Below are 11461 nucleotides of genomic sequence, written 5' to 3'. Positions count from 1 at the left end.
AAATGACAAGAGCAACAACCACACTAAAGACAACGACTACGACTACCGGTAAACCGAGGAAGGGGGGAGGAAGGGGGCGGGTAGAAAAAAAAAGAAAAAGAAAAAGCAACAGAGAAAGGACAAAAACGCACCACCACACGTCCCTTCAGAGGTATAGACACGAGCACAGAGCCACAAGACATGAAGACGTGAACACGCAAAAAAAAAAGAGCACCACCCGTACACATGCACACACAAATGCCAATGGAATATTCCTATAAATATATATATATATACATATATATATACGCATATATATACATATACATACAGGCTTTTGATGGAAGTAAGAGGAGAACAGGAACGACGACCACAACAACAAGAGAGGAGGAGGTCTACATATAACGGGGAAAAAAAATCGCTGAGAGAAACCAAGAGAACCATGCTCCCACGACACACAGGAGCACATCGTCCCTCTTGCATTCGCTTTCCGCCGCTACAGCCGCAGCTGCGGCCCAAGTGTCCATACAATCACCAGTTAACGGGGCCGTTGCTCAGACTGCCGAAAGACTGACCCAGAGGGGAGACAGGGACTCCGGGGCTGCCGAGAGGAGCGCTGCTGCCACCCAACGACCCACCAGACCCGTTTGCCGTCGGCACAATCAAGAAGACGCCGTTGGAGCTGCCCACCTGCTGCGGGGTTGGGGGCATCAAGGTGGCAGGAACGTAGCTGCAACCCACCTGCTGGCCGGCGCTGTTCATGAGCATCACGTACGGTGCGCCCCCTGCTACGCCACCCGCCGACTGCGGTACCCCCATCGCGGTCGGCGATGGTGCGGGGTTCAGCAGTGGGTATGCCATACATCCGTGCGGCGGCAGGGCAAATATACTCGGCGCGAAGGCGTAGGCGATTCCACCACCCGCGTTCGCGACGTTGTTGGGGTTGTTCTGCTGCGCCGGTTGCAGCAGTTGCGGCTGCTTCGCCGAGGGTGCCGTCCGTGCTGCGGCGCCGCCGTGGTGACCGCTGGGCTGGTGGTGCCCCTCATTTGAGGCAGCCTGCGCTCCGCTTGCAACGCGCGAGGCGACCGAGTTTGATGGCTTCGACGCAATCGGCGCCACCGCCCTCGGCGCAGGCGCATGCTTGAAATCGCCTTGCACGTTCGGGTCTACGTGCACGGCGTGGATGAAATTGCAGCGCTTGCCGCGGTTGCACATGCGGTTGAAGTAGTAGTGCGCGCAGTGCGAGAGCGGCGCGGTGTGCTCTCGCCAGTTGGTGCTGCCGCGCGTGACAAGAATACGCTCGCTGGGAATCACCTCCGACGGCGACCGCTCGTTCGGCGCCAGGACGGTGATCTCGTCACCGGCCGGCAGTCGCGGATACGTGCACAGGGCGAGGTTGCGCCATGCGTAGTTCACGTGGATGCTGCACCGGGACGCTTTTCGGATATCGGCGTGCACGAACTTGCACATCTCGCCCTTCGAGCAGCTTTGGGGGTTCTCGAGACTGAATTTGCGGCACAGCACGAGCCGTGACACTCCTAGAGCCGGGTTTGGGCGGTGCAGCACCTGCGACGCTGGAATAGATAGCAATGTCTCGAAGTCTGAGTCGTAAACGCTAACAAGCTCGTCCTGGCTGGTGGGGCTGCTGCCGCCTTTCTGAAAACTGTCAGGAGCCATCTGGCCAGTGGAGGAGGAGCAGTTGCTGCTGCTCGCATGCTGACGTCGTGACGCGGCGCCGGCGCGCTGTTGCCGCTGCTTCAAATGGCTCGAGGAGTTCTTCGGCGGTGTCACCGCGTTATCTGCACGCAGGCTCGACTTGGCCGACGGCGCCGAGGCACATAACTTGGAAGGGCTACCGTGGCTTGGCGTCTTGGGCGAGCGCGTCCTGCCACTGCCGACTTTGGCGTTGTTCTCGGTGGGCGAGATGAAGGTGCACCGGTGAGTCTCACCGAGCGCGTCCTCGTCAAGCGCCTGCGTGGTTGACGTTGTTTCTGCGTTCGGGCTAGAGATGTTCACCTCCGCTTCAAAGAGAAGAGAGCAGGTGCCACTGGGGGAGACGCGGCTGGTGTTCCCATCACACTGCGGCGACGAAGTCGTTTGCGCGAGTGGGCTGGGAGCCGAGGACGTCGAGGACGACGAAGACGAGTAGATCGCCTGCAACGGCGCGCCAACGCCGTTCAGCATGTTAGGGATACATGTGGACCTAATGGGTCCCGGGGCATTCACCATGTCGCTTGCAACACCGGCCTCGCTGCCACAGGTCACCCCATCGGCAGCGGAGGGCGAAGCCGGCCGCGCCACGGTGCACATCAAAGATGGTGAGTCGAGCTTCACAGACGGTGTGATGCTCACCGTCTGTGGGCTGTTGCCGAAGGACGACGAGTTGCTGTGTAAACCAGCACCAGCGCCGATGACGCCGTTCCCAGATGCAAACGCCGGCGATCCAGCGAAACCGCACGATGACGCTGAGGCCCCTACACTTCCGGACAAGGAGATCCTCGACGGAACCCCAACAGAGTAACCGCTGTTGATTTCCTTCTGGAGGGGTGTATCCGGGGCGGAGCACACGGGCATGGCGCTGCTGGGCACGACGCCGGTGGCCGAGTCCTCAAAGTGCGACTTGGAGGACGGTGATTTCGCGAAGAAGTTGATCACGTCACTTCCAGGGGTGGTCGGCGCTTGGTCGACCGAGATAGAGGGAGAGGAAGCCCTGTCCCTGTAGCCTGACTGTCCAGCAACGCTCACTGCGAACCCTGGAGCCGGCATGCCCGCCGCAGAGTCAGTGAAGGAGTAGCGTGAATTCAAGGGCATGGGCTTGCCCGTGTTAGCCATTGCTCTCGCCCAGCGATAAAAAAAAGAAGAGAGACGGTAAGCCCGCGAAGATAGAGAAACGGAGCAACGAAAATGACGAGAAGACCAATGGGGGAGGCGGAGGGAGACGCGTAAAGGTTGTGCGCGTGAGCCGGGGAGGGAAGGGGAGGGGAATACAGAAAGATGCACAAAGGAGCACGCAGCACACAGTACAGCGAAAAAGAAAAGGGGGAAAAAAAGAAAGAAAAGAATGAAGCACAAGAGAGGTGCACGTATGTGTTCACGTTTCTTCAGGTACGACAGGATGTAAATACCAATGAAAAAAAAAAAGAATCGCCCCGCCGCTCCCTCAGGCGGTTGCACGTAGGCTTTTTTATATATCCTTGACAATGCCGCGGTTGTCGCTATCCCTCCCTCTCTCTTGCGGCTTCTTTTGTTGTTGATGTTGCCTTTTTTTTCGATCCCTATCGTAAAAAGGGCAAGATGAAAAAAGAAAGCCAAAGCGAGAGTGGTGCTGTGCGTGTGCGTGCGTATGTATATGTATATATGTATGTATATTTTATGTATACAGATATATATATATGTGTGTGTTCTGGCCGCTTGTTGTCACTGTCCCTCTCTCGATTCCTCGCCGTCTTCTCGTGTTATAGTTCTGTTGAACGTACAAGGGGGAAAAGGGGATGGGGAGGAGGGTGGGGGGCGTACAAGCAAAGAAAAAGGACCAAAACAAGAAGAACGCGATGCAGTCGACGTGGAAGAAGATGGAAGATGCACAAAGAGAGAGAGACGGGGATGACGAGGACGAAGAGGGAGAGAGAGAAGCGCCAAGAACTATAATATAAAAGAAGCTAGAAAGAGCAGAGAGCAGAGAGAGAGGCACATACAAAGACGCATACACTTCGTGGCAAGCGGAACGTGATGGGAAGGCGACGGCCAAAAGGGTAATCGTGTGTGTGTGTGTGTGTGTGTGTGGGTGTGTGTGTGTGTGGGTGTGTGTGGGTGTGTCTGTCTTGCTGTTGCCGCTTCCTCTTTTTTCCCTCGTTTGTTTCGTTGTTTTCTTCTTCCGTATTTTCTGTTTTCTTTTGGGTGGTTGCTCAACTAAGAGGAGGAGGGGGAGGAATAGGCAGGCAAAGAAATGGACAGAGATGGTGCTGCTGCTGCTGCTGATGATGATGGGATCAGAGAACAAGAAAAAGAAAAGAAGGTTGCACAGACTCGCGAGTAAACTGAAAAGACAAGGCAACAGACGAAACAAAAGGAGTCAATATTTGTGACGCTCATAGAGAGAGCGCGCCGGCGAGACAGGGAGGAGAGGGCTTAAGGTTAAGAGAGGAGAGGAAGGAAGGAAGGAAGGAAGGGCGGAGTGGCCTTCTGCTGGTGGTGGCGATGAAGAGAGCGTGAAACAACAATAAAAAAAAAACAAAGGAAAGATAAGAAAAGGCCAAGGGGAATGCAGTGCGTGCGGCAGAGCTGTAACACCGTCACCCTCTTTAGTGTATGTGCGGGCGTGCACTTGGTTTGTTACTTCTCCTTCCCTCCTTCGAAGGCAGAGAGCACGAGGCCAAAAGCCGCTAGCAGCAACACCTCCAACACGGACAGATGCAAGTCGGAGGAGTTTCGTTTCCTCTCTCCAAGTAGCAACAGCAACAGCAGCAGCAGCAGCAGCAGTTTGTTGCAAACTGGTGCGCGTGTGCGTGACGGCCCTCAAAATAGGTAGAGAGAGGAGGTAAGTTCTGGCAAAGGCAACGGCGAAACAAAAAAAAATCGAAACTGACAGGACGAGTAGGAGAGCTCAGAGGTAGGAAGTGGGTGGGGGGGGGGGAGGGAAGCAAAAAAATGTGTGTGCCCGTATATGCGAGTGTGAGGGCGGGGGAGGGGAGATGGGATGTCTGGTTGTGTGCTCAACGGATGTGCACACGCGCGTTGCAGTCCCCTGACGTCTCGTATGCTGGCCCTCAACACCGATTTTTGCCTGCCTCGTTTTCTTTTGCTAGTAAGAAAAATAAAAGGACGTGCTGGTTGGGTACACGCAGAAATACGCACAGGCAGTCAGACAGAAGTCGACACCACGCAAGCAAAGGGGAAAGCGCACTCACACAAACACACACACACACGAGAAAAGCCAGCTGTGCCACGAGAAGCCACACCCCAGGCAAACAGAGAGTCCGGCAGACAAAGCGAGGTGGGGAGCAAGAGGAGGCTACGAGAGAGTGTGCAAGAGAGAGAGAGGCCGAGACAAGAAAGAGGCGTATGTCAACGGAAAGAGGAGAACAAATAATAATAATAAAACGAGAAAAAGTTCGAAAAAGGGGGGCGGAGAAGTAAAAAAATAAATAATATAATATAATATATATATTATATATATATATTATATTATAATATATATATATAGCTAAATACAGAATAAAAGGTTATGCTTCTTTTATTCGTCTCCTTCGGTAGTCCCTCCCCCTTTGCTCGTTCTCTTGGGGTGGCGTGTCTGTGGGTCTCTGCCTGTGTGATGTGGGTGATGTGATGTGGGTGATGTGATGTGGGTGTGTTTTTTGTTGTTGTTTGGTTATCGCTTTAGATATGTTTCGCGAAGCGTCCTTCAGCTTTTGGATGGTGGGTTCGGTTTCCTCGTATGGGTGGGTGTGGGTGTGGGTGTTGTCCTCCCCTTCAGCGTGTGCGCTCAAGACTTGCGTATTCACCCGGGTGCGTGCAGGGCGGGGCGTTCAAGTGGCAGGTGTGTGCTGATCGAGCAACAAAGGATAAAACACAGAGAGAAGAAGGGTATGTCGATTTGGGACCACGTCGGCGCACCTATGCGCATGCATCTGCCAGCCCCCTCTTTCCAGAAGAGGGGATGTGCGGCAATGGCCAGTGCGATGCACTCGTTCACACATGCAATAGACACGCGCGCGCGAGCTGAGCCGCCGCACTTTCCTTGGCCCCCCTTGCTCCTGTAACTTTCGGCTGGAAGCCCTACAACATGGCCTGGGCGCGTACGACACAGATGGAGAGAAAACGAATGAGAGTGTTCGAAGCGCAGGCCCCTCAGCACAGCCCCACGGCAGAGCAGCAGGCGCCAAACACGCACAAAAGGAAGCAGGGAGGCACAGAACGTTTTCCATTATTTTCGTCTCTTTTCCGGTGTTCATACGCCGTGCCCATGTCGCAGCCATACAACACGAGGTCCAGCGCCACTCGACCCCCCAACACCCCACCCCTCGCGACCGTCACAGGCACCATCGCGTCAGGCTGAGCTGACCTGGACACACGCCTTACAGCAGTGCGCCGAGCCAGCCACCTGAGCAGGGGAGGGGGAGGGGGAGGGGGGGCCTGCCTCAGCCTCTACCCACCCACCCATCCTCTCTGCAGGTCGCCTCACAGCGGCTCCCCCATCATGCCGGTCACCACACCAGAAGTGCATCCCCCTCGGGATGGCACTCAGGCTCCCCACACCAGTAGGCAGTGCGAGGGTCGGGGGTGGGATACGCGTTCAAGTGACGCCAACACTTTGCCTATCATATGGATGGCACAAGCGTGCTCACCGCCTCGGGTCGCTCCGGCACAGTGCCGTCCAGGACATCACCGCCGACATCAACAGCGATACATCGCTCTGACTCCCTGACGTCGCAGACACTTAAACCTGTCACCGTCAGAGATAGTTCGGCATCGGCAGGGAGTAGGGAAAGGCTGCTGGGCTTTCGGGCACACAGGGCGGGCACTGGATGCCACGCACTAAGGGGTGTCCCCCCTCCCGTCAGCAGGGGCTCGCCGCAGCGGACCCCAACAAAAGCCAAGAGTGATGGTTGTGAGCGCCACCGCCCCCACGAAGAATGCAAACTGACCTAAACACAGTTTTTCGGCCAAGACGCGGACCTCATTTTTAAGCGTCCTCCGTCGTTATCGCTCAAACTTGCACGCTACATTTTCTTTTAGTTTCCTCGGCGTGTGTGTGACTTTCCGCTGATATCGCCCATATATATATATATATATCTGCGCTCGATACATATACGTATATACGGCGTTTTAGATGCGCAGCACAGACGACTCGGATGAGGCGGGCGCACCTCATCTGGGCGCGTATGTGCGTGCAGATCTGCGCCTTGACAACGACTATGGCTTCACCATGAGCACTACTGCACAGTCCAGACACTACTCGCCTGCATCGCCCCAGTTTCTGTGCGCGCGGTTACGTACCCCTCCCCCTTGTTCTCTCACCCTCGCCTTGCATACCTGCGTGTGTGTGTGTGTGTGTGTGCGTGCATCAACGCAAAATGTGCGTCAGCGTCACACAACAACAAGGATTGAAAAGAGAAACACGCATATATATATATATATATATTTTTTTTCAAAGACCACCCTGCGACTGATAAAGCACACACGCAGGGAGGTAAAAAAAAACAGATAAGATATAGGCATGAGCATAGATAACAGAAAAGCGTCATCAACTGTGCGATAAGGTGGATATACAATAACCATTTGAAAAAGGCAGGCACACACAGACGCAGGCATGCACGCGCAGAGACGCACACGTATCTGAGGCCCGAGCGTATGCCCATTTTCAAGAGGTGCACCATCAAAGACATTCGCACGGAAAAAGAGAGAGAGAGTGAGAGTGAGTGGCACAGGGAAGGGGAGGGGGCAGAGAGCACAGGGCTGGAGAATCACACGTAAAAAGACACAAGCGACGAAGGGAACAAAAGGAAAAAAAAATAGGCAGGCAAAGAAAGAAAGTGCCCGATTGCTTGAGCGAGAAAACAAGATGTGTATATATATACATATACACGTATGTTTACACGCATACACATGGGAAGGCAAAACAACGAAGACGACCGAGATCGCATACACAAGCACACCTTTGATACGCAAAACAAAGTTGTCTTTTGCCCATGACGGTCGCGAACGCATACAAAAGGCAATCACGCAAGAACACACAAGGAAGCAGGTAAAGATAATCCAGGCGATGAGCGTGATGCAGCGCACACCGACTTTTTCGTTTCTTGCTCGCTTCCCTTCCTTGGGAGAGCCACCACAACGGGAAAAGGAACAAAGCGGAAGGAGTGCGCAGGTCTACACATACAGAAGCCGACAGACACGCACACACACATATATATATATATATATGCATGCGTGCGTGCGCAGAGGTCATCGTCGCCGAGCCCGTTGTTCTTCAGTGACAGTGATGCGTTGCTGTGCCCACAAATATATTTCTCGCTTTTATCATGGTTGTTTTCAGACACTCTTTTGAATGCCAAGAGTAAAGCAGTAGCGGGAGAGGAGGTGGTGCACGCAGGTAAATTCGTGAAAATACCTCGGTGTAGTGGGCGTACACGCTATCACTGGAGAATTCGACACCGGCACAGAGTGCAGAAGGACGTCCGCTAAAGACACAAGGCCCAGCAGCTTGCACAGAAGACGACGACGCCAGCATCTCCCCTCATGCGCTGTCCTTCACCGTTGTCTTGTCGCTCTTCGTGTCCTTCGCCCCTATTGAGCTGTCACTGGCGGCACGGATGCGCGAGATGAGAACGCTGGTGGAGATGCCGGGAGTTCTTGGCACTGTGCGCAGGATGCCCATGCGGCGCGGTACCGCGTAGTACGTGTCTGTCGGCGTGTTGTACTCCTCGCCACAGACAACTACGTGTATATTGTAGTACCGGATCATCTCCGCCGTGATGCCTGTCACCGGTGAGTTGGGAATCACTTCTGAGACGTACTTGCACAGGCGCACCTCATTGATGCGCTCTTCGGTGGTCATGATCGGTGGGCGTTTGTATGAGGCGCACTCCTCATCGCCGCAGACGCCAACAATGAGACGGTTGCCGAACTTGAGGGCGTTGGCCATCAGCTTCTTGTGTCCGGCGTGGCAGAGGTCGAAGACGCCGTCGATGAACACGTTACGCACAGGCGTGAAAAGCGGTACGTTCAGCGAGTACGACAAGTCCACCAGCATGGCAATCAAGTACATGATAGACCCGGCCACAGAGAGCACGTCGTTTAAAAGCGAACCGAGGCACAGAAAAAAAACTGCGGCGTGGATGCGGCGCTGGGCGAGGTGGCTGACGTACACCTCGATGGACAGCAACCCGACAATCATGGCATCGCCAATGACGCTCAGCAAGCTGTACTGGCTTAGCGGCAAGAGGTAGAAGAGCGGCAGCACACGCGCGGCGAGGCAGAGCAAAATAATCCCCTTGTACAGCTTTTTCATCTTGAGAAGAGCAATGCTCATGAAGGTGGCGACGACGAGGGTGTTGTAGCCAACCTGCGCCTTTGCCAAGATGACGCCGAGGATGTTGCGGCACGCGGTGGGGTAGAACCAGCGGGCGATGAGGAGCAGCACCATGAGGAACGACAACTCCGATTCGCGGAAGCAGTACGTCGCAATGTACGCCACATTCTTCACGCGGTCCTTCTTCAAGTTCGACGCGTTGATGCGGCCAAGCACCGTGTTCAGCTCAATCAGTTGCAGGGCGAGCAGGAAATACCACTTCGTGCACACGTCCTCGATTTGAAACACCTCCAGCAGCGTTAGCGCCATAAAGACGCGTGCCATAGAGGAGCAGATGCGGGAGAAGATGTCACCCAGGCTGGTGGCACTGCGACAGCGCTTCGCGTGCACGCCGTCCAGGGAGCCGCACGCGATAGAGATGACCAGGAGCAGAATCGCCAGGACCGTGGCCGTCTGCACCGTGCGGTCAGTGTGGAAAAAGTCCACGTAGTCGGCCTCTGGAGGCTTTAAGATTTGACCGCTCGCGGCACTTGTGGCAGCGGCGGCAGCGGCAGCACCCATGGCCTTGGCCGTCTTGGCCGCAGCGCCTGGTCCGGCTTGGTAGGCAGAGGCTATCTCTCCTACGACAGTCTTCTCAGATGCGAGGGGTACCTGGCCGGCGCCACGGAGCCCAAACGCCTGCAACGACGACTTCACGTCGCCCAGCATCGCACGCGAGTTGTGCTGCGAATCGCCAAAATGGTAGTACGTGTTAATGAGCTGGTACGCCTGCATGCTGCTAAGAAGCCCTGCCAATGTGATGGAGTTCGGCGCCACGAGATCGCCGAGCAGATGCGTGCTGATGCGAATCCAGATGGGGTAGAAGATGCGAGTGACGAAGCTCACGGGGCGGGTGTTGACGTCACTGTTGGCATGGTAGATGAGCTGTCGCTCCTCTGTGGTGAAAAGGAAGCTGTGCTCAAGTAGATGCGACATGGCCGACTCGTGTGCGCTATGCGTTGTGTCGTCAATGAATAAGCGGCACGAGAACAAAAAAAGAGAGAAGGTGGTGTGTCTACCGTTTGGGTGTGCGTGTGTGCGTGTGGATGTGGACGGGGAGCTCGATGATCGCTGTTAATGTATTGAAGCAAGCGGCATCCGCTGTGCCGCTTACTGCTGCGATGTCCGTGGACGCAGCTCGCTTGAGCACTAGCTGCACAGACGGCGGGGAAGAGGGAGGGGAGGAGGGGGGCACACACAAATCAAAAACGTTCGAAAAAGAGGCGTAGAAGAAGAGAAAGTAGCACGCTGAGGAGGGACCAGCAACACACGTGTGAGGGGACCGACGCACACCAGCAAGGCAGGAGTGCAAGAAACGGTTAGCAGCGGCAGCAAGGAGAGCAGCATGAGGCTACGAAGCTGGGCTTCATCCACACAAACGTCACACGTAAACAGGTAAAAGGGAGAGAAAGGGGCAAATTTAGAGAGATGATTGGGTGTAGGAGAGGCGGGAGGCTAAGTGACGACTACAGCAGCAAAGCAGGGCTCTGCGCGCCTGCACGTGTGAGAGAGGCCTCGAGATTCGCGCAGGAAAATGCAGATCACTATCAAAGAGGGAGACGTGAAACAAACAGGATGATGATGCGGAAGAGAGACTGCGAGGTGAGATCGACTCCACAGAGTCGAAACGCTCTGCTCGTCGGCGCGCCTGTATGTGTGTGCGTGCGTGCGTGCGCGCATGTGCGCCTACGTGTCGGAGTGGCAAGTACAACCTCTCCTGCCACTGTTGCTTCGCTCTTCTTGAAAAGGTGCCGCTGCCGTGCGACCCGTATGGCGGGGCAGTTCACTACGCCCGTGTGTGTGTGCGTGTGCGTGTGCGTGCGTGGTGTATCGTGTTGTGTGCGCCGATGCAAGTGCGCACGCCTCCGTCTCGGCGCGCAGGAATCCCCTCTGCTGGTGCACGCAATATTCTGGCTACCGTTCTTTGGGTGCCGCTATACACGGAGCAGCAGGAGTAGAAAGTTAGCTTGGGGGACACGTGTGAAACTCGCTGTATGTGCTCAGGCACCTAGTGATTCGTATGGCAAAGCGCGAAGGTACGGCTGCTGCTTACTCAGAGGTAGAGGGGGAGAGGGGGCGGCGGCCAGGGACACGAACGCAAAACTGGCGGCGTGGCGGGTATCTGATGACACGGATGGGCAACAAGGTGTGGGGAAGGGGGGCGGAGTCGAAACAGCGCAGCAGCAGTAAATACGCGCCCCTTCCCCCTCATCCTCCCCCCCCCACCCTCAACAAGGGAGGTAAAATGATTCCAAACACAGAAGGCATGAGCTGTTGCGGTGACAGCGGAGCACGGGGGGCACATAGAGCAGTCCGTGTTAGCTGAAGATCCAGGCCAAGAAAGCCAACAGCAAAAAAAAAAGAAAACGAAGAATCGAAAACGCCGGCAAACAGAGAGAGACGCGAGCGCCA

At 55.3% G+C, this 11461-nt stretch overlaps 2 protein-coding genes across 2 annotated transcripts; both read right to left on the bottom strand.

Moving 5' to 3' along the window:
• Nucleotides 1–510: 510 nt before the first annotated feature.
• Nucleotides 511–2811, bottom strand: LMXM_18_1340 (conserved hypothetical protein; the record flags this gene model as incomplete). The annotated part of the gene is made up of 1 exon (XM_003874096.1): nucleotides 511–2811. The coding sequence occupies one exon, from the start codon at nucleotides 2809–2811 to the stop codon at nucleotides 511–513; it is 2301 nt and encodes a 766-aa protein (XP_003874145.1).
• Nucleotides 2812–8215: 5404 nt separating this feature from the next.
• LMXM_18_1330 (cholinephosphate cytidylyltransferase A,putative) lies at nucleotides 8216–9985 on the bottom strand (the record flags this gene model as incomplete). The annotated part of the gene is made up of 1 exon (XM_003874095.1): nucleotides 8216–9985. One exon carries the CDS (start codon nucleotides 9983–9985, stop codon nucleotides 8216–8218), a length of 1770 nt encoding a protein of 589 aa, XP_003874144.1.
• Nucleotides 9986–11461: the final 1476 nt, after the last annotated feature.

This window comes from Leishmania mexicana, chromosome 18 (assembly GCF_000234665.1).
Source record: "Leishmania mexicana MHOM/GT/2001/U1103 complete genome, chromosome 18".
Lineage (NCBI taxonomy): Eukaryota > Euglenozoa > Kinetoplastea > Trypanosomatida > Trypanosomatidae > Leishmania > Leishmania mexicana.
Note: the sequence above shows the minus strand (reverse complement) of the source record. Positions and strands in the feature narration are given on the sequence as shown.